At 40.0% G+C, this 23,316-nt stretch overlaps 1 protein-coding gene and 1 long non-coding RNA gene across 6 annotated transcripts; one reads left to right on the forward strand and one right to left on the reverse strand.

The window, feature by feature from the left end:
• The first annotated feature begins 564 nt into the window (after positions 1-564).
• On the forward strand, positions 565-23,059 carry ZSCAN23 (zinc finger and SCAN domain containing 23). 5 transcript variants are annotated; one of them, XM_065544281.1, is made up of 7 exons: positions 565-657; positions 3,816-3,947; positions 7,659-8,143; positions 8,394-8,541; positions 8,920-9,546; positions 18,023-20,160; positions 20,654-23,059. In XM_065544281.1, exons 3-5 carry the CDS (start codon positions 7,736-7,738, stop codon positions 9,531-9,533), a joined length of 1,170 nt encoding a protein of 389 aa, XP_065400353.1. In that variant the 5' UTR covers positions 565-657; positions 3,816-3,947; positions 7,659-7,735; the 3' UTR covers positions 9,534-9,546; positions 18,023-20,160; positions 20,654-23,059. The 5 variants fall into 5 exon arrangements, with proteins under 5 accessions (XP_065400353.1, XP_065400351.1, XP_065400355.1 ...); XM_065544280.2 differs by lacking the exon at positions 565-657 and adding an exon at positions 3,526-3,658; XM_065544279.1 differs by lacking the exon at positions 3,816-3,947.
• On the reverse strand, positions 12,203-20,695 carry LOC135970676 (uncharacterized). Its single transcript, XR_010586474.2, has 3 exons — positions 20,558-20,695; positions 13,305-13,386; positions 12,203-12,324 (listed from the first exon to the last, which is right to left on the reverse strand). It is a non-coding gene; the product is annotated as an uncharacterized lncRNA (long non-coding RNA).
• Positions 23,060-23,316: the final 257 nt, after the last annotated feature.

Genomic DNA, 23,316 nt, shown 5'->3' on the forward strand with positions numbered 1-23,316 from the left:
GCCTCCCGAGTAGCTGGGACCACAGGCGCCCGCCACCACGCCCGGCTAATTTTTTCTATTTTTTAGTAGAGACGAGGTTTCACACTGTTAGCCAGGATGGTCTCGATCTCCTGACCTTGTGATCCGCCCGCCTCGGCCTCCCAAAGTTCTGGGATTACAGGCGTGAGCCACGGCGCCCGGAGTAATTGTTTATTTGTAAAGGAATCCATGAGTTCATCGTGATAAAATGAGACGGCAGGGAAAAGAAAAGGTATTCTTTGTAGGAAATGGCAACTAATCAATGTAGAAATGTGCTTCAGTTTCCTCACCTGTTAAATGGAGATAATTGTACCTAACTCACAGGGTTGTTATGCGGAGTAAATGAATTAATACGTGTTAAAACACTATGTTGGCCGTTATTATATTGCCCCCTGGAAGACAATGTGCCACCTAGCATCTCACTAAGACTACAGACGGGATTCAGCGTGACGACCACAGAGGTGTGGAAACCTCCGGCCTTCCTAGAAGGAACACAGCCAGAACCACAGTTCTGCGGGGAGCCGGCCGCGGTGACGCATTTCCGGCCTTTGTGGTTTATTATTCTTTGGACTGCGGTTGTCAAGGATTCAGAGCCGGTATGATCTGCGCTAGGTGGCATCTCCTTTCACGGATGCCTCGGTGAGCTTTGGAGTCGGGCTACCGCTGAGGGGCTTCGGAAGGGCTGGTCTGTGCGCTGCGACCTGGACTGGGTGTGGGGATCTGGCGGCAGGGGCTTCTTGGCCAGAGATGGGCCGGGCAGATGAGGGCAGAGGAGGTTGCTCCGCAGCCTGGAAGGGCCTTGTTAACCAAAAGTCAGCGTCGTTGCGCCTACCCCTTTCCCCCACCCCATGTCTATTCCTGAGCTCTTCAACCTGTCTGCCCTGTACTGATGGCACTCTGAACTCTCCCTATCTGTATCTTAGGATCCGAATAGATTCGGATATGAAGAAATGTTTGTATTTTCCGATGTCTTATTCTCTACTGTGGACTTATTTTAAAGAATAAGCAGGGATACTTTTAAATGCCACAGCCTTTCTTAGTCTAATTCACATAGTATAAAGGCTCTTGCTGCTATCTAATTTTTTGGAAGAATAAATAGCATCTACTATGTACCAGCCCAGCACTGTTCTAAGCACTTTCCAAATATCTGCTTCTCATAACACTAACAGATAGGCACTGTTATTATGTAGACTACACCCCACCTCCCTGTCCCGCCCCTTTTTAAAATTAACATACAAGAAGAAAATGAAGTAATTTGCCTAAGGTCATAGAGCTAGTAAGGGGTGTAGGCAGGATTCAAATACAGGAAATTTGGCTCCAGAGTCCATTTTCTTAAAACCTTTGCTATGCTAACTCCACTCTGTTCCTGTATTAGCTTTACAGCTATAACCCGGGAAGTTACTTCGCTCATTTGAATCCCGTCTTTCTTTTGTACCTCAATAGTCCTGGGCTTCTAGTTAGGATTTGATTGGAGAGAATGTATCTGAAGACGTCCATCTTTCACAGTGTTTCTGCAAACCTGATGAAACAGCCATTTTATTGGTTTGTGTACATGTTTCGCCTACCCATCTTGTTCTTTGAGCAATAGAAAAAGATTACAGTCTTGGCCCTAAGGGAAAGTAGCAACTATTAATTAAACCACCATTGTATCAAAATTGTACATTATGTCATTAAAAGATTAATTTGCATGTTTATATGCCAGGCTTTGTGCAAAAACACTTTCTATGCATTATCTCATTTAATATTCTCAACAAGTTGGCAAGGTAGTTTTTGACCTCATTTCATATATGAGCTTGAGGCTTAGAAAATCAGGTAACTTGCCCAAGATCACTGTGTTAAAATTCACAGATGGTAATCCCAGCACTTTGGGAGGCCGAGGTGGGCGGATTACCTGAGGTCAGGAGTTGGAGACCAGCTTGACCAATATGGTGAAACTCCATCCTACTAAAAATGAAACAATAAGCCAGGAGTGGTGGTAGGTGCCTGTAATCCCAGCTAGTCCGGAGGCTGAGGCAGGAGGATTGCTTGAACCTGGGAGGCAGAGGTTGCAAGTGAGCCGAGATCGCACCACTGCACTCCTGCCTGGGCAAAAAGAGCAAGACTCTGTCTCAAAAAAATAAAAAATAAAAAAGAATAAACAACCAGATCTGCCTGTGTTCTCTACTACCTCATACTACCTTCTGCTTATCTAAGGTAAATAAAATATATGGGCTTATATCAACTCTATGTGTGCACATGTGTACATGTGTATATACGATTGCAAATGCATAGAAAAGGACACATTTCAGTCTTTAAGACTGTTTATTTCAGGGTAGTAGAACTTGGTGAAAGAATTCTATATTCCTCTCTACTTTTTGGATTTTAAAAAATGGTTCTGAAGAGAAGTAATAGTACAAGGTAAATTGTGACTGAGGGTGAAAGGTGGGACTCATACAGTACATGACATGTGAGCGGGCAGGAGGAACAGGGTGAGCTGAAATGGATAAAGAAGACTTCAGAGAGGATGTGAGATTTGAATCAAGCTGCAGAGATTGGGTAGGGTTTGAATAAGGGAAGAAGGCAAGACCAAGCTCATGGCACAGGGATGAGAAACGCCTGATTAGAATAGTGAAGAGAAAAACCTGACTGGAGGTGAGAGTTTTTGCTTGTGGAATAGAGGAAACCAAGAGTGGAGCCAGACAACAGAAGCTAAAGGTCTGACTGGTTTTAAACTGTGCTTGAGAGTTTGGGAATTCATCCAATTAGTGAGGAGCCATAGATGGTGTCAGTGGAGGTGAGGGTCATGGGATGTATGATGATAAAGGCACGTTTGTATTATGTGCTGCTTAGTCTTCACCTACGTGCCTATCCTTGTTAAAGATAATCCTTCCATGAGGATGATGGTAGATTTGGGGGTGTTGAGCTTGCTGAGGCTCTAGGAGGAACAACTTTAAAATGCAGATGCATTTTTTAAGGTAAGATTTATTATACTAATTATATACATGGCATATACATTGAGGTTGTGATCCTGAATGGAAGATTAGGAACTCTATGTTTGTGACCAGGAGGGCAGGATTACAAAAAACTGGGGAAGCCTTTTGGAGACACTGGGTTCAAAGAACTCAGGTATGCTGGTGCAAGGATCTGGGCATTAAGGCCAGCAGATAAAAGCAAAATCAGGTGAATGAAAGCAAAAATGAACCCAGAGTATACAGAGAAAATAGGGAAATTTATATTTGGGAAACTGTGTAAAGATTTGAAACACTACATCCCAGAAATGAATTTTTCTGGGCAGAGTTCTAAGATTCAGCTGCATTGTCTTTGAATAGAAAAACTTTGACTTGAAACCAAGTGGCACAGGTGGTAAATCAGAAAAAGACATTTTTCGGACCCTAGAAGATTGAAAAAAACAAGAAAGCGTGAGTGGCTGTTTCATCCTTTGAATCCATGGTATGTTTATTGAGTAATGTGAGTACATATTCTGAATTTAGCTATTTGATATTTGTACCACAAAACTTTCTTACCCTAGAACAAATTCAGCAGACCGTGTTTCAGGCCATGATGATCTCTTCCCTGGATGATTGTCATAGCATCCCTCTCTGCCTCCACTTAACCCCAAGGTCATTGACACAGCAGCTAGAGTTATGCTTTTGTATTAAATGTAAGTAAAATTTTGTTACCGCTTGGCTCAAAAATCCCCAATGGTTTCCAAATTTCATTGAGTACAAGCTAGAGCCCTTACCACTGCCTTTCATGATCAGTTCCCAAGCTCCCTGCTTTATCTCCTGTCAATTTCCCTTTTGTTTTCTTTGTTCCAGTCATTGTTCAACTAGCTATTACCTGAAGAATCCAGGTGTGTTCCCATCTGCACAAATTTGCACTTGCAGTTCCCTTTGCATGGAACAGTCTTTCTCCAGATAGCCATGTGACTTGCTCCTCACTTCCTTCAGGTTTGTTCAACCATTGGCTTATTAAGGCCTTCCCTGACTATAAAATAGCAACCTTTCTTTCCCCTTACTCTATCTCCTTACCTTTATTTTCTCTATAGCATTTATCACTACTTCACAAATACTTAATAATTATCTGTTTCCTGTGACCCCTTTTCCTCATCCTGGCCCCTCTTTTCCCCAACAGAAGTTAGTGTTGTAGCACTGGAGACTGTAAGTTCTGAAGTCAGATTTGTTGGGTTTGAATTGCAGCTTCACTGCTTACTATCTATAACTGACTTGAACTTTGGACTAGTAACTTAAACTTTTCATATCTCAGTTTTCTCATCTGTGATATGGGGGCAATAATAGCACCTTATTCATGGTTGTTTTGAGGATTAAATGGGTTAATATATATAAAGCATCTGTAACACTACCTGGCATGTTGAAAGCACTATAAATGTCTGCTATTATTGTTATTAGGATGTAAATTCCATGAGACTAGGGACTTTGTTATAATTGCAGCTGTATCCCCAGTGCCTAGAACAGTACATGGAATATGGTAGGCTCTGAATATATATTTGCTGGTAGGCTCTGAATAAATATCTGCTAAGTGAATGAGTGGTATATGAAAAGTTATGACAGAAAAAGATAATATGGTAGTCACAGTGGTGGTGAGTCAGCACCAAGAAAAGTGGAGGAAGGCTGGGCGCAGTGACTCACACCTGTAATCCCAGCATTTTGGGAGGCTGAGGCAGGAAGATCACGAGGTCAGGAGTCTGAGACCAGCCTGGCCAACATGGTGAAGCCCCGTCTCTACTAAAAAAATACAAAAATTAACTAGGCGTGGTGGTGGGTGCCTGTAATCACAGCTACTCGGGAGGCTGAGGCAGGAGAATCATTTGAACCTGGGAGGCAGTGAGCTGAGATCATGCTGTTGCACTCCAGCCTGGGCGACAGGGTGAAATTTCGTCTCAGAAAAAAAAAAAAAAAGTGGAGGAAAACACGAATTTGAGGATTCTGTCTTTAGAGGAAAAAAAATCCTCTGTACACTTCCTGGGGTAGTGATTACAGAAGGTAACCAAACCAAAGATGCCAGAACTTTATAGAGGGGATTATGTGTTCAGGTTATCCAGAAGGATGCTGTCCCATGCCAGTAGTTTTTTTCGCCTTTGATAAATACAACCAGTAATCACAATATGAATCTAATTTTTCTTCTGGTTGCAATGTGATCAGTGTTCACTTGTAATTTAAATACCTCATATGGTTTGGCTGTGTCCCCACCCAAATCTCATCTTGAATTATAGTTCCCAATTTCTCATAATCCCCATGTGTCATGGGAGGGACCTGGTGGGAGATGATTTAATTATGGGGGCAGGTACCTTCATGTTCTGTTCTGGTGATAGTGAGTTCTCATGAGATCTGATGGTTTTATAAGGGGCTTTTCCCCCTTTTGCTTGGCACTTTTCCTGCTGCTGAATGCAAAGAAGGACATGTTTGCTTCCCCTTCCACCATGATTGTAAGTTTCCTGAGGCCTCCCCAGCCATGCTAAACTGTGGGTCAATTAAACCTCTTTCCTTTATAAATTACCCAGTCTTGGGTATGTCTTTAGTAGCAGCATAAGAACAGACTAATAAAATACCCTATTCTTAGTTATTTAATTTCACAATGCATGTCAACACCTAAGAATAATGTAGGGTTGCTGGGAGCGGTGGCTCATGCCTGTAATCCCAGCACTTTGGGAGGCCAAGGCGGGTGGATCATCTGAGGTCAGGAGTTCGAGACCAGCCTGGCCAATATGGTACAACCCTGTCTCTACTAAAAATACAAAAATTAGCCTGGCATGGTAGCGGGCACCTGTAATCCTAGCTACTCAGGAGGCTGAGGCAGGAGAATTGCTTGAACCTAGGAGGCGGAGGTTGCAGTGAGCTGAGATTGCGCCACTGTACTCCAGCCTGGGCAAAAGAGCAAGACTCTTCCTTAAAAAAACAAAAACAAAAAACAACAAACAGAATAGTGTAGGGTTATTTTTGCAATGGATTACAATAATTTTACTTAAAATTAAAACAAATATTTTATTCTACAGGTTATTATTCATTTGTGGGTCATAAAATCTATGTGGTGTGTCACAACCCACCACATAGATTTTATAACCCACGAAATATGTTCTCAGGCTTTTTTGTTTTGTCTTTTAATGAAATAGGTTTAAAAATAATTGTATGTCACTATATAAAGCAAGGATACATAGTGTTTTGTGAAATTATTATTTTAGTTATTTGTGTATCTCATAAATGTACAAACATACACTTATATACATGTGCATGTGTGTTCTGGGTTATAATATAAAATATATCTTAATAAGAGTCCTGGTCAAAAAAGTTTGAAAGTCTGTGCTCGAAAATGGTGCTTAGGAATCACTGGGTCATCTAACTGTTTTTCTTTCAGAAAATTGTCTTCATTAATTGCTATCCTGGTTAAGATTGCTCATAAGTTTGTTTGCTTTTGTTTTTGTTTTTTTGAGACGGAGTCTCACTCCGTCACCCAGGCTAGAGTGCAGTGGTATGATCTTGGCCCACTGGAACCTCTGCCTCCCGGGTTCAAGCAATTCTCCAGCCTCAGCCTCCTGAGTAGCTGGGATTACAGGTGTGCCACCACGCCCAGCTAATTTGTGTATTTTTTAGTAGAGACGGGGTTTTGTCATGTTGGTCAGGCTGTTCTCGAACTCCTGACCTCAGGAGTCATAGACATTTGTCTTTTTATTAGCAGTAATTTTATTTTACATAAAATTGCCCCCTCCCCACCTTCAAGTAGCTTCAAAGAGAAAAAGTTTCCAAGAAATTAAAGGGCGAGAAAAAGGTCAAATTCTACTCCTGTTTTAAAGTACTGGAACCAGTATTTCCATCATTTTAATATCTCTGAGCCTAGATCACTGCAGTCAACTACTTTCTGATTCTTTTGCCTTAGCCTTAAACCACTAGGGATATTCATTTAATCTTACAATAACATAAGAAAAATAACAACAGTGTTACCACTTTGGAGTTTACTAAGTAGCCAACTTCTTTGTGTTCATTATCCTCGTTTTATCTTTGTATCAACCTAGAAAGATAGGCAGTGTTGGTTTTAGAATTCCTGTTTTATAGATTGAAGAGACCAAGGCTCAAAACATGAAGCCCAAGACTCTGGAGGGAATACCTGCAGGATGATGTCTCAGTCCAAGACCTTCCACATTTTAAACCTAGATCTCCCTCCTCCATACCGCCTATGGCTGGAGGGACTCTGCCTCGTCTCTCTAAGTGCATTTCTTAGAATTCTTGTTTTATCATCTTTACTTTCCCTCCATCCTCCATTTATTTCCCTTTTCTTCTTGATTCTTGGTGTCATCTGTGACCACTTGGGCCCAAAGTGCTTTTTTACCTTCATATAGCTAAAATTTACCCCGAATTTAGTATCTTGTTATTCAAATGGAAACCCAATATGCTCAAGCTGATTTGAGCTGTTCCAGTCAGGATGATTGAAACAGTACCTTCCTTCAGAAAATTGTAGGAGTTTTTGTTCCGTTTCTGTTTTTCTTCCTGTATTATCTGGATTCGTATTTCTAAAGTATCTATCATTAATCATGTTTCGGTGTTCCTTCATGACACAGAGTGACTGATTTTAGTGTAAATACTCCAGTCCTTCCTTGTCCTGAGGTTTTCTGCATTTTTATATTTTTTTCTTTGCAAATAATTGTCTAGATCTCGGGGTTTCCAGAAGAAAAGATCAAGGGAGAATTATCAAGAATAGATTCTTTTTCTGAATAGTTAAACCTTTGATGGCCATAACCTTGACCCTTCAGACTGCAGAGATGCAGGAACGACTTCTGGCAGTGAAGGTAAAGGAGGAAGAGGAGGAACATTCCTGTGGGCCAGAATCAGGCCTGTCAAGAAATAACCCTCATACCAGAGAGATCTTTCGTAGACGCTTCAGACAGTTCTGCTATCAGGAGACCCCTGGGCCCCGGGAGGCTCTTCGAAGACTCCAGGAGCTCTGCCATCAGTGGCTGAGACCAGAGATGCACACCAAGGAGCAGATCCTAGAGCTGCTGGTGCTGGAGCAGTTCCTGAGTATCCTGCCCGAGGAGCTCCAGGCCTGGGTCAGAGAGCACCGTCCTGTGAGTGGAGAGGAGGCAGTGACTGTGCTGGAGGATTTGGAGAGAGAGCTGGATGAACCAGGAGAGCAGGTGAGAAGATGGCAGAACAGGGTTTGTACCTGTAAAAACAAGTATGAGGTTTCAGTGCAACAAAAAAAGGTAGAGGAGGAGGATTTTTTTTTATGCCAGACTTGATCTTCTGTGGGCTTTTAATCTGTCTGCCTCTGTTTTTTTCTTTGCCAGCTTCTTGGTCCTTCTTTTCTATCCAGAGGCCCTGAGAAGGCCTTCTTGCCATGTTCTCTCTGATATTTGGTTCCCAACTGTCCTTGATTTCCACCAGGTCCTGAGCCATGCTCATGAACAGGAAGAGTTTGTAAAGGAGAAGGCAACTCCAGGAGCAGCTCAGGAGTCATCAAATGACCAATTCCAAACCTTGGAAGAGCAACTTCGGTATAATTTGCGAGAGGTGTGCCCAGTTCAGGAGATTGGTGAGGATTAGAATTTCCTCAGGGAGCCTACCTCATTCCCTGAATATTTATGAATTCAACACATTTATTTAGTGTCTGCTATATGCCAGACACTGTGTCAGGTACCAGGGATACGGTGATAAACAAGGTAGATGTGATCCCCGCTCTCATGAAGTTTACAGTCTAGTGGGAGAGGCAGACAATAAGTAAGCAGTTATAATACAGTGCATCTTTTCCCTGAGGTCTGGGTATAATAGATTGAGTGGAAAAATAAACAGAAAAAGTGGCTACTTGTCCCCTTCCACCCATTTGCCTGGCCACTTTTTTTCTTTTGTCTTTGGAAAGGTAATCTGTTATCTCTTACACTTCATGTTATCTTTCATGTTATTATTATTTTAGATGGCAAGGCTGGGACTTGGAATGTGGAGTTAGCCCCAAAGAGGGAGATTTCTCAGGAAGTGAAATCTCTTGTACAAGTTCCTGGAAAACTGAATGGTAATATTACTCAGATGCCTGAGTATGGAGCTATCTGTGACCACGAGGGCAGATTGGAAAAGCAAAGGGTGAGCTCTTCAGTGGAGAGACCCTATATCTGTAATGAATGTGGAAAAAGCTTCACCCAGAATTCCATCCTTATTGAGCACCAGAGAACACACACAGGTGAGAAGCCTTATGAATGTGACGAGTGTGGGCGGGCCTTCAGCCAGCGGTCAGGCCTATTCCAGCACCAGAGACTCCACACTGGGGAGAAGCGCTACCAGTGCAGTGTTTGTGGCAAAGCCTTCAGCCAGAATGCCGGGCTTTTCCATCACCTCAGAATTCACACTGGGGAGAAACCTTACCAGTGCAATCAGTGCAATAAGAGTTTTAGTCGACGTTCAGTCCTCATTAAGCATCAGAGAATTCACACTGGAGAGAGACCTTATGAATGTGAAGAATGTGGCAAGAACTTCATTTACCATTGCAACCTAATCCAGCATCGGAAAGTCCACCCTGTGGCTGAATCAAGCTAGCTCCTTGAAACAGGTAGGGAAAAGTATTTCTCACTTTGTCCCTGCTATGTCCTCTAGCATAGAGAGTTCAAGGGAAAGCCAGTAAAAATTCCCTTATTTTATACAGAGAAGCATAATATCTTAAATACATCTGCCAAGTTCTCTGATCAGTGACATCTACAGTTTTACGATACTGAATGTTGCCTCTTGTGTTAATTTCATCATGTATGCTGTAGACCTAGTTTCACACACATCTGTGCAAGAAGTTTTCTAAGTATATTTCAGGAAAACTTCTTCATCCTAGTTTTTAAAAACTTTAAAAAAAAAGTTTAAAATAATTCTATGTAGGCTGAGTACAAAATAATCTCAAAGGGAGTTCACTGAGTATTTAAAAATTAATTTAAAAATAATTGTAATAAAATTCATAATATAGGTTTCCTGACTTCATTCACATAAAATATGATAATTTGCTTTTTAACCTACAAAAAGGAGCAGATGAGTCCTCCTATATAAATGTAGATTTATAGTAAGTTGGATTTCTGTAGATTTTTTAGTAAGTTAACCTTTAGGAACCGAGGAATTGAAGCAGCCATGTGTTATTCGCAGCTCAGTGGCTCTTCGTAACAAATATTGCTCATGATTTTAAATTTATGCAGAGGCTAAGAAACTTAGCTAAAAATCTGATATCTCGCTTCAGATTTTTTATTGGAAAATATAGGCCTATGTATTTTTCCAGTAACATATAATGAGCATTTTTTGTTTTTGCCTTTTTCTCCTTTATTCAATATTTTGTATGGAAAATTTGAAACATATTCAAGATTGAAAAGAAGTATGATCACTCTTTCGTGTTGATTGTTTTTATAACCTCCACATTTCTCAGCATTTACTATTGATTACCACCAAGGTCATACATAAAAAAATTTCTTTCCCTTAACATTGACTTAGTAACTCTTTACAAAGCTTTATACAAGGTCCAGGAGACAAAGAAATGGAAAACCTATGGTGAAAACAATCTGGTTTGGAATACACCCAAATACCCAATACATAGCAAGTAACTTAAGAATAACAGAATCACTCTAAGGGACCTTCAAGATCATTTCTGTTTGCTCTTATTTGACAGATAAGAGAAAAGGAAGTTCTGGGAAGTAACTAAGATCATAGAGCCACTTAAAAGCAGAGCTGTAACTAGAACCCTGTCTCCTAGTTCCTAGTGTAACACTGTTTCTATTAAGCCACTGGGTGTTTATATATTTTTTATATCACCAAATAAAAATTACAAGTATATGGAATTTATAGGATTTATAAGTCATTGAAGTTGCTCAACAAACCCGCCCATTTATATGTTTCAATAAATGCACAACTCCTCTATTTAATTTACACTGGAATCCAGGAAAGACTCTTCTCACTTATTCCTCATTGGAAGCATTTTATTTATGTTTGTAATTATTATTTTTAACTTTTAAAATTTAATTTACTTAGTAGGACTTTTTAAAAAGATTCATTCTTCAACTCGTTCAAAAATCAAAATAATACAAAAGGTCTACTTTCCTAAGTAGCCATAGTACTAGTTTCTTATGTATCTTTCAGTGTTTCTTTATGTAAATATAGGCAAATACTAATGTATAATCTTATTTCTTCCATTATTCAGGAAGACGGCATATTATTTATACTCTTCTAATACCTTGCTGTTTTCATGAAAGAATATAATCTTTAGAGATGTCCACATCATAACATAGAACTTCTTCATTCTTTTTATAAGTGAATAGAATTTTATTTGTTCATACTCCATAGTTTATTTAACAAACTCCTATAGATGAAAAAACTCACTATTTTAAAATGTTACATATTCTGTTTCTTCTCCCCAGTTTAGTCCAAGTTAAGTTCCTTCTGTTCAAAAGCTAACAGTTTTCATATGAGCTAGGAAACAAGGCATGGGCAACCAGAATTGCACATATTTCTTCTACAGATAAATGGAGAAGTGATGGGTGGTATTTTTCAGTTTAGTGTATTTGGTTCTATCACATATTCTTCCACCTGACATTTCAAATTGCTTGTGTCACTCCTTAAGGCTAATTGTGGGTATTATAAAAAATCTTATACTTCCTCAAGAGTATTTTTTATTGTGTCTTGAGGTTAAATTATTTCCAAGAGAAATAGCTACAGATTATTTATTATTATTATTATTATTATTATTTTTCGTTTTTTTGAGGCAGAGTCTCGCTCTGTCGCCCAGGCTGGAGTGCGGTGGCACGATCTAGGCTCACTGCAAGCTCTAACTCCCGGGTTCATGCCATTCTCCCGCCTCAGCCTCCTGAGTAGCTGGGACTACAGGTGCCCGCCACCACGCCCAGCTAATTTTTCATATTTTTAGTAGAGACGGGGTTTCACCGTGTTAGCCAGGATGGTCTCGATCTCCTGACCTCGTGATCCGCCCGCCTGGGCCTCCCAAAGTGCTGGGATTACAGGCGTGAGCCACTGCGCCCGGCCAGCTACAGATTATTAAGTGAAGTTAAGAAAAATATAGTAGACCCAAATTTGAAGTAAAATCAGCTTCTCAAGTAAATATGTATTCCACAAAGTGATGTAATAGAGATTCTATACTATTCTGAGTTTATAAATATCTTAAATGCCTCTCCATTTAAGATAATGAGAAAAGTGAAGTCCAGAGTGCTTAAGCACTTGTAGTAATCTTTCCATCTTTTATTGCCTTAAAAATTTTGTAAAGGAAACCAATTATGAACAGAGATCATTGTGAATTACATGTGGTTTCATAGACACTTACACTTGGAGCCCTGAGACCCATTGTAGGCATCTGAAAACAAGAGCAACAACAAAGTGGGTTGGAAAGAAAAAAGAACAAAATATGAGAACATAAAAAAGAATCAGACAGAAGGTAAAATTAGATGCTAAAACTCTAGATTGGGCGAAAAATGGTGACCAAAGGAAAAATAAAAAGCTAGATGCAGAGACAGAGTGTTGCCAAGAAACATGCTTCATCTTCATAATAATTATTAGAAATCTCTCATTTATCAACTGGTTCAAGTTTTTAGATATTGTTGTCTTAAGCAGTGAAAATAATCTCACTGCCTTTTACTCCTCACACTTTTTATTACTTTCCATAAAATGGAGGATAGGGAGAAAAGCATAGTCTAGAAACCACTGTGATTTTTAGATCTCTTTGAACCTATCCCCAATTTTCTATGTCAGCTGCCATTGGGCAGTGTTGAAAGCATTATTTCTTGATGATACCTGCACTAGCATCACCTGGGTTGTTTGTTTGAACTGCAGTTTTCTGAGCCCCACCCCTGAATCAGTTTCTGAGGCAGAGCCTGAGAATCTGTATCTAATTAGCATATTAGTGGTCCACACACATAAGGTAACTATGTAATTGATTGTCCAATCTGGGACACTTGAAAATGAAAAGGAGTGCTGTTAATAATTATGCCAAGACAACAAGTATAAATCAGGAGGTATGGTCCCCATACTAATAACGTTTGCAATAGGCAATATTTTTTTCAACCAAGGAGATAGAAGAGACAGAGAATCAGAAAGATTACAATGTTCTGTCATGAAAGCTAAGGCAGAATATATACGAAAAGGCTGTTGGAGACTTAGGTGTAGCCACCTAGCCTAAGGTAACCCCCAGTAATCTATTGGATTAGGAAAGAAAGGATGGGATAATATGTCTGCACAAACAAAACAGAGGGCCCTCCACCCCACCCCCAATTAAGACAAACCCATTGTTAACATAGCTAGTTACCTAAGATGAAACTATTAGAGTGAATGGTTTACCAGACAAGATGGACGACGTCCTGGAAGCACAGGAGTGTTTCAGTGGTATAGGGACTGATAGAGTACAGTGTTCAACCTTATACTGTAGAAGAAAGTGAGAAGATAGAGTATTGGATCAGAAGCTTGCACTGTTAAGGCAAACAGTGAGCCATTTTAAGCAGGTAGTTGGGTGAAGGGGAAGGGGGCAGATACTGTACCAAGTAGTTTCATAATTTATCACATTCACTCCACATCATTTGTTGGCTGTGGAGAGGAGTCCTCTTGCCACTTGATGGTACCAAAGACAGCTGACCTGCCTTAAGTGTGTTAATAGATCTTCATAGCTATTCAGCAATTGCCTCAAGATCATTGACTGCAGGGGTGGAGATGGCGGTGGCCTCCCCTCATCACCCCTGACTTCTGCTAATTCATTGTAGAGGGGTATATAGTCAGGGATCTATAAGCCCCAAACTTGCTAGTGGTTAAGTTACTCGTGGGGACCTGATTTATTTAAACTGGTTTAAAACAATGGAGAGCAAACCAACATCTTCCCCTCTTGTTGCCACTTTCCTCAGGTGGGTGTTGATTATTGCATTTGACCCTTGGGGGCAGAGTGAAGGTAACTGGACAATTTGTGTGGTACTGATAATACCAGACCCAGAGTTGGTTGGTTGATTTTTTTTGTTTGGAAAGCCCTTTATCTTCTGAGAGACATGACCAGTGCTGTGGGAGGAGCTCTGAGTGTGCCCGTGCCTAGACACCCCCATCAGCCATCCCAGGAGCTTGGTTGGGCTCTAAGGTGCTCGTTGGGGCCGATTGAGGAATCTCCCTGAGGATAGAGGAAAGACCCTGATGCCTGAGACCCAGAGGACCAGGGACTTAGGGAAGGGAGGACAGGGCAGGATCCAGTGTGAGCAGTCAGGTGTCTTCAGCAGGGGAGAGAGAGAAGTCAGCCCAGACTGAGTGGCTGCTGGACACAAGATGTTACGACCCTTGTCCCCCTGAGCCTTTTTGAGGCGGCTTTTGCGCTCACAAAGGTGAGCCAGGTGGTGTGCACAAATGAACCACTGAGATTGATGGGTCCTCCAAGATTCCTAGAGAGGTGGGCAGAGGAGCCGGCCGAAGTGCGTTGAAACATGGACGTTCTTCCGGTATCCTGTGCGTTGCGGCCAAAGTATTTCCTTTCCCCTAGAGAAGTGTTCAGTTTTCAGTATCCCGGGACTGTGTGTGTAGGCAGTGTGCTAGTCCTTTCTACTCATGCAAGATGCACTATACTTTCTCAGCGATCCAGAGATCATGGTACTTGGAGGGGGTGCTGTTGCCCCCTTTTCCAGGGCTTGCTCTTTTACGTAGATCCCTCAGGATCAGGATTTTGTGTTTTGTAGTCAGCTCCACCAGACATTTCAGAGATGCAGAAAACTGAACAAAGCGCTGTACAGAGCTGGGTCTGTATGGATCATCCCCTTCTCAGATGGGGGCACAGACTTACCAGCAAGGAGGCCTCACCAGAATCCATCAGCCGAAAGGTCCTCCCGGCCAAGAGCTGGCTTCCGTATACGTTTTCTGAATCCTACGGCCATTTTAACCTGAATAGTTTTTTCAGTTTTCATAAAAATCCCCTATACTAATGATTACGATATTGTATATCTGTAAAGGCTTAATACTTAAAGAAAAATACTTGACATGATCCCCACAATTCTGCAAAACAAAGGGAAGTGGTACGTGAATTTCTCTGGGTAAGAAAACATTCAGAGGTTAACACATTCAAGCGAGCATTTATTGAATGCCACATAATGGCCTAGGCTTTATGTTGCAAAAATGGGAATAAGCCAGATAAAAGGCATTTCTTACTGTATAGTGTAATGGGAAAGACATGTTGTCTTGAGGAAAATAAACTTCGTACATAGGGACTCTGGAGGTGGAACATTAAAGATGGTTTCCCTGAGTAGGCAATAGCAGAGCTGTCTCTGTGGACTATGAGAAGTTGGATAGCAAAGAGGAAATGGCACTTGAGGGATCGTTATAGTATGTGAAGGAGGGATCAGAAAACCATTTCAGAAAACTGCAAGTAAATGGTGGGTGCATTCCAGCCTGGGCAACAAGAGTGGCAGAGGTGGGGCAAAGAGAGTAGAGAATAACTGAAATATGCTGAGGAATTTAAAGTTTATAGAGCAGTGTGCTTTTCCATTTTCTTAATGTCACAGCACATAAAGAAAATTTGTAGGCACACTGCTAAGCAGAAGAGACTAGGCTAAGGACATCAGCCTTCCTGGCCACCCCGGTAGCTGAAGAGATCAGTATGCTGGTACTCCTATAAGCCGTTTGAAGCATGCAGTAAACTGTGGCAATGCACAGTAGCTGGGCAGTTACATGCTCTGTCTAGATTTAAGAAGAGGAGTAATGTAATCTTACTAGCTTTCTAGAAATATTCTAGAAGTGATGTGGTGAATGAATTGGAAGAGGGCAAAACTGAAAGCAAGAGAGACTAGAGACGTGCAGTTGTTAAAGAAAGAACCAAAACCATAAGTTGGTGAAAGTAAGTCAGTCACTGGCTATAGAAATAAAGAAGGTACCAAGTGGAACTGTGTTACAGATTACAGATTTAACTAGACCTGATAACTAATTAGACTGATGAAATTGAGAAAGAAAAGGTATTGAGAGCACTGCCTGTCACACACTAAGTATTATATAAGTATTTTTTAGATAAAATAAATGTAGCCAGGGATAAATAGGCAGGTTTGGATTAAATTATTCGGTAAGTGTGGCACAATTTTATAAGAGATGGCTAATATTGGAGAATAAATTGGTCACAAGGGGAAAATGATGAATTTTTGGTGGTGAGTTGAAGATGCTTGTAAGACATAAAACTGAAAGGGTCTAATGCACCACTGGACTGTAAAGGCCTGGAGCTCCAAAGAAAGATTGGGATGAGTGAATCAGGTTTAGGACTTTTCAGGTGAAAGCTGATGTCATAGAATGGTTGAGATTGCCCAGAATGAATATGGGATGAGAATAAGGCTGGATTTCAAATTAGGATACTAGACTTTTTTTGTTTTTGTTTTTGTTTTTTGACGGAATTTTGCTCTTGTTGCCCACGCAGGAGTGCAATGGCTCAACCTTGGCTCACTGCAACCTCCGCCTCCTGGGTTCAGGCAATTCGCCTGCGTCAGCCTCCCAAATAGCTAGGATTACAGGCATGCGCCACCACACCTGGCTAATTTTGTATTTTTAGTAGAGATGGGGTTTCTCCATGTTGTGAGGCTGGTCTCGAACTCCTGACCTCAGGTGATCTGCCCGCCTCAGCCTCCCAAAGTGTTGAGATTACAAGCGTGAGCCACCGTGCCCAGCTTGATACTAGACATTTTTGATAGGCAGAATAAGAGCTACGAAATAGACTAAATAATAGTCATTAGAAACATATTTAACAGGTATGTGCCACATAGCAATGTTTCAGTCAACAGCAGACCACATGTACAATAATAGTTCCATAAGATTATAATAACATATTTTTACTGTACCTTTTCTGTGTTTAGATATGTTTACATATACAAATACTTGGCTTTGTGTTATAGCTACCTACAGTATTCAGTACAGTAACATGCTGTACAGGTTTGTAGCCTAGGAGCATTAGGTTATACACTATAGCTTAGGTGTATAGTAGGCTCTACCATCTAGGTTTGTGGAAGTACAGTCTATGATATTCTCACAATGATGAAATCGCCTAAAGACACATTTCTTAGAACTTAACCATGTGATTAAGCAATGCATAACTGTTCTTCCTGAGTGCCAAGCATTAGGCTAAACACTACAAAAACCAACTTATGGAAAAATAACCAGAAGAGTTTATAGTATTTCTCAGAAAATTGGGAGTAGGTTAGCAGTGTTAGGTGCTGCAGGGGCATCTGGTAGGAAAAGGACTGAAAAATACCCACTGGGTTTGTGTACCAAGGGGGCCTTGTTTAATTAACTTGGGACCAATAAGTCAGATATGAGGTCCCCTGACTGGCATGCACACTATTCTAAAATTAAAAATACTTTTGGGTCAGGCGCAGTGGCTCACGCCTGTAATCCCAGCACTTTGGGAAGCCAAGGTGGGTGGATCACCTGAGGTCAGGAGTTTGAGACCAGCCTGACCAACATGAAACCCCATCTCTACTAAAATACAAAATTAGCTGAGCATGGTGGCACATGCCTGTAATCTCAGCTACTTGGGTGGCTGAGTCAGGAGGATTGCTTGAACCTGCGAGGCAGAGGTTGCAGTGAGCCGAGATAGCGCCACTGCATTCCAGCCTGGGCAATGAGAGAAAAATTCTGTCTGAAGCAAACAAACAAACTTTTGAAATCATCTAGCACAATCCTTGGCACAGAGAAGTTGATTTATACAGGTATTCGTCATTTTACTTGCACTTTGCTTTACTGCACTTCACAGATACTGTGTTTTCTACAAATTGAAAGTTTGTGGCAACCCTGCATCAAGCAAGTCTGTCAACACCATTTTTCCAACATCATGTGCACACTTCGTGTTTCTGTGTCACATTTTGGTAATTGAGTATTTCAAAATTTAAAATTATTATTATATCTATTATGGTGATCTGTGATCAGTGATCTTTGATGTAATTTTCAATTGTTTTGGGGCACCACTAACCACACCCATTTAAGATGCCTAACTTAAAAGATAAATGTGGTGTGTGTTGTGACTCTTCCACCAACCAACCATTCCCCCATTTCTCTCTCCTCAGGCCTCCCTATTCCCTGAGACACAACAGTGTCAAAATGAAACCAGTTAATAACACTACAGTGGCATCTCAGTGTTCAAGTGAAAGGAAGAGTCTCACATCTCTCTCTTTAAATCAAAAGTTAGAAATGATTAAGCTTAGTGAGGAAGACATGTTGAAAGCTGAGATAGGTTGAAAGCTAGGCCTCTTGTACCAAACAGCCAGTTGTGAATGCAAAGGAAAAGTTCTTGAAGGAAGTTAAAGCCACTCCACTGAACACAGTGATAAGAAAGCAAAACAGCTTTATTGCTGATATGGAGCAAGTTTGAGTGATCTGGAAAGATCAAACCAGCCACAACATGCCGTTGAGCCACAGCATAATCCACAGCAGGATCCTAACTCTCTTCAATTCTATGATGGCTGAGAGATGAGGAAGCTGCAGAAGAAAAGTTAGAAGCTAGCAGAGGTTGGTTCATGAGATTTAAGGAAAGAAGCTGTCTCCACAACATAACTGTGCAAAGTGAAGCAGCAAATGTTGATGTAGACACTGCAGGAAGTTATTCAGAAAACCTAGCTAAGATAGTGGATGAAGGTAGCTATACTAAAGAACAGATTTTTAATGCAGATGAAACACTTTATATTGGAAGAATATACCATCTTGGACTTCCATAACTAGAGAGAAGTCAGTGCCTGGCTTCAAAGGACAGTCTGACTTTCTTGATAGGAGCTAATGGAGTTGGTGACTTGAAGTTGAAGCCAATGCTCATTTACTAAGCTGAAAATCCTAGAGTCCTTAAGGATCATGCTAGCTGGGCATGCTGTAATCCTAGCACATTGGGAGACCAAGTCAGGAGGATTGCTGAGCCCAGGAGTTTGAGACCAGCCTGGGCAACATGGAAAAACCCTGTCTCTACAAAAAACAAAAAAAACAAAAATTAACTAGGTGTGGTGGCACACACCTTTGCTCCCACCTACTAGGGAAGCTAAAGTGGGTGGATTGCTTGAGCCTGGGAGGCAGAGGTTGCAGTGAGCCACGATTGCACCACTGCACTCCAGCCTGGGTAATAGAGAAAGAACCTGTCCCAAACAAACAAAAAGAATCATGCTAAATCTACTCTGCCTGTGCTCTAAAAATGGAATAACAAAGCCTGGATGATAGCACATTTATTTACAACATGGTTTACTGAATATTTTAAGTCCACTGTTGAGACCTACTGCTCAAAAAAAAAAGATTCCTTTCAAAATATTACTGCTCATTGACAATGCACCAAGTTACTGAAGAGGTCTGAGGGAGATGTGCAAAAGGGTTAATATTGTTTTCATGCCTAACACAGCTAACCATTCCACAGCCCACAGATCAAGGAGTAATTGCAACTTTCAAGTCTTATTATTTAAGAAATACATTTTGTAAGGGTAGATCTACCATAGATAGTGATTCCTCTGATGGATCTGGGCAAAGTGAATTGAAAACCTTCTGGAGAGGATTCACATTCTAGATGCTATTAAGAACATTTGTGATTCACGGGAGGAGATCAAAATATCATCGTGAACAGGAGTCTGGAAGAAGTTGATTCCCATCCTCATGGATGACTTTAACAGGTTCAAGACTTCAGTGGAGGAAATAACTGTAGATATAGAGGAAATAGCAAGAGAACTAGAAGTGTAGTTCTCTTGTCTCGTCTTCTCGGAAGATGTGACAGAATTGCTGCATTCTTATGATAAAATTTGAATGGATGAGAAGTTACTTCTTATGGATGAGTAAAGAAAGTGGTTTCTTGAGATTAAATCTACTCCTGGGGAAGATGCTGTGAAATTGTTGAAATAATAGCAAAGAATTTAGAATGTCACATAAACTTAATTGATAAAGCAGTGGCAGAGTTTGAGAGGATTGACTCTAATTTTGAGAGTTCTGTGGGTAAAATGCTATTAAACAGCATTGCATATCACAGAGAAATAGTTCATGAAAGGAAGAATCAATTGATGCAGCAAACCTCAGTGTCTCATGTTTTAAGAAATTGCCACAGCCACCCGAGCTTTCAGCAGTTATCACCCTGATCAGCCATGAGTCAGCAGACATCGAGGCAAGACCCTGCAGCCTCAAAAAGATTATGACTCACTGAAGAGTTCTGCATTTTTTAGCAATAAAGTATCTTTTAATTAAGGTATGTGCATTTTTTAGACATGCTACTGCACACTTAATAGACTGTCATGTAGTGTAAACATAACTTTTATATGCACTGGAAAGGCAAAAAAATTGTATAACTCACTTTATTGCAATATTTGCTTTTTTGCAGTGGTCTAGAACCAAATCTGCAATATGTCCAATGTATGCCTGTAAATGTTAATTGACCCATCTGACATGCAATAGAAGCATGCCAAGTTGTGTGCATCACTTTTTGCACCTATTGTTTTTGTTAATCATCTGAATATTTCACTGAAGTTTCTAGATCTGAAAGCTAATAGTGTCTTATTCTTTACTCTAGAAGTAATTGAAATGTCTTTTAGTTAATTTTATGTCATTTTTTGCTTATTTATCTTTCACATAAATTTTTTTTTTACCTTCAAATCATTGCCTTGATATAGCCATTCACCTCTGAGGTAAATATGTTCCAGTTTGGAGTTGATCTTCTTTAACAATGATGTGTTATGCCTTAGCATCATCCTGAAGCATATGTACTGCTGCACTGAGCCAGTCTTCTGAGCTGTTTCACCCAGGAATGCATTCAGACCAACTGCAGAAGAACCAAAGAAGTGTCATATGGTTAAAGAATCTAGCCCACACAGAAAGGGAGCTTCTGGTCAGGAGTTCTTCAGAGAGGGTACTATGCGTATTTGCTTGGGCCTCAAGGGTCCAGCTACAGGCTCTTTGCCATCAGTGGTGGAGACCAGTGATACACAGCAAGGAGCACATCTTGGAACTACGGATCCTGACCATCCTGCCGAAGAATTCCAGGCCTGGGTATAGGAGCATCCCAGAGTATAGTGAAGAAGCTATCTGTACTAAACTTGGAGAGGAAGCCGAATGATCTGGGAGGAAAGGTAAAATGAAGAAATGTCTTATCAGATAGCAGGTATTATCTCCAGAGAGAGATAAGAGAGTTGAGATCACTTCTCTAGGGTAGTTAGAGAAAATGGCTAACATGTTATTGGCCAGAGTTATTTATTTTTTTTCTACTATGTTGAGTTTTTTTTTTTTTTTTTTTTAACTTGTAGGCCCTGTGTATTTTTCCCTCTTTGTCTGTTTGTCCCTGCCCTTGCAGATAAAGGAAAACTGCTTTCTGCCCTCCCATTGTGTGTTCCACAGTAATAATGGGATTTTAAGCTCTAACTTTCAGCAAATGTCAACCTCATTAAACTCTGTCTTATTGTCCCCAGTTCCCCACCCTCCTACAGGCAACAAATAGTGTCCCAAGGCAAATACTGTATCTGGCAGCTTCATAGGACTCACCTGGAGTCTAGCTCCAGCCAGTAAAGGGTCAATTCAGCTCTGAATCTTGGGAGTTTCACACTATTAAGGAGAACATTGAGGAGGAGACAGCAAAGAAGAAGTTAGGAAATGTTGGTGTCTTTTTGTATTTCTCTAAATGAACCTCGTCATTAAAATCTCTGCCTACCTTTCATTTAATCTCTATTGCCTATTCCACTTTTAACCTGTTCCTCTAAGCATACCACTTTAACCTGGATTATGATTCTTTTCTTTCTTCACTTCTTTGCCTTAAAATTGTTTTTTGTTTTTGTTTTTAAATCCTGCTACTCTCATGTTACCTTGTATGGTTCAGTTTCTCCCTTCTAATACTGCCAACTTCCTTAACCCAGACCTCTTAGCCCAAAGACAGGAGAATGTTTTTCTATATTGAAGCCAATAGAAAACTATTAAAAGGCTACATGCAATAAATAAATTTTCAAATGTACATTTTTTAAATGAGCGTAGGAAACATAAAACTTTAGTAGGTGCATGCTTACTGGGAAAGCACGCATACGTGCTAAGATGCCATTATACTGAAAGTATTGTTTACCACTTGTTTTTTAATTTAATATTACATTACAGATATCTTTTCAAGTTACATATAATACCTATATGTAGCTGATATACATTTCACTGCAAGGGTATTGAATTATTTTGTAACTGGCCTTAGAGGGTTTTCACATGGCTTCTTTTTTCTGTTTTTTTTTTTTTAATACTACCAACTAAAAGCCATGAACTCTTTTCTTTTTCTTTTTTTCTTCACTCTGTACTATGAAAAAAGTTTAAGCATATATAAAAGTAGAATTGTACTACTTTTAATAAATCCCCATGAACCTGTCACCCAGCTTCACCATTATCAGATTATGGCCCATCTTGTTTCACTTATAACTCTACTTATATCCCATGCTTTTTTATACATATAATTTTAAAGCGTATCTGAGATATCATAGTCTTTCAAATGTAAATGTTTCAATATTTGCTGTAAAAGGTATGAATTTTAAAAATGTAAACATAATACTATTTTCATACCTAAACAATTAACAGTAATTCTTTAATATCAATTTTCTAGTTTTCTCAAAGATGTCATAAACTTTTTTTTGTTCATTTTGTTTTTTAACTTATCTGAATCAAGATCCAAGGAAGAAAACACATTGTGATGGGTTGATATGTCTCCTAAGTTTCTTTTAATGTATGGGTACCCTCTCCTGTTTTCTCTTCTGTTACAACTCACTTGTTAAAGAAAATGAAGTTGTTTGTCCTGTAGAGTTGCACACAGCATGGGTTTTGCTGTCTGCATCATGTGCTGTAGTCTACGATGTTCTGTTGTCCTCTGTATTTTCTGTAAATTGTAGTAATGTACAGGCTTGATTAAAATCAAGTTTTAAGTTTTTTTGACCAGGTAAATTTAATGATTTTGGCAAGATAGTGTGTTCTATTTGAAGCCTATATTTTCTGTTTGTCTCTTTTTCTTTGGTGTTAGCAGCTATTGATCCTCAATACCTATAGCTAATAATCCATTAGGGGTCCCAAAATGGTGACATTCTAATTGTATCCTCCTTTCTTCATTTAATAAAGCTGGAATAGTTATATAAAAAGACATTTCCCCTGGTTTTCTGTTTAGTTATCCAATGGTTTGTTTAGGAAAGGCAAGATAATTGGTTAAGTCACTCCCCAGTACCTTGCTTTTTAAATCAGTTTTCAAAACAATGAATTAGTTTGTAATCATCCTTTAAAACAGTGGCCAGTTGTTAGTAATAGTATCATTAGGAACTTGTGGATTGAAGCATTATTTGATGTTTTTCAATCCATAATACTATCCTTCCTAAAGCTCATTTATCTCCTCTTTGAGCAG

This window comes from Macaca fascicularis, chromosome 4 (genome assembly GCF_037993035.2).
Source record: "Macaca fascicularis isolate 582-1 chromosome 4, T2T-MFA8v1.1".
Classification (NCBI taxonomy): domain Eukaryota; kingdom Metazoa; phylum Chordata; class Mammalia; order Primates; family Cercopithecidae; genus Macaca; species Macaca fascicularis.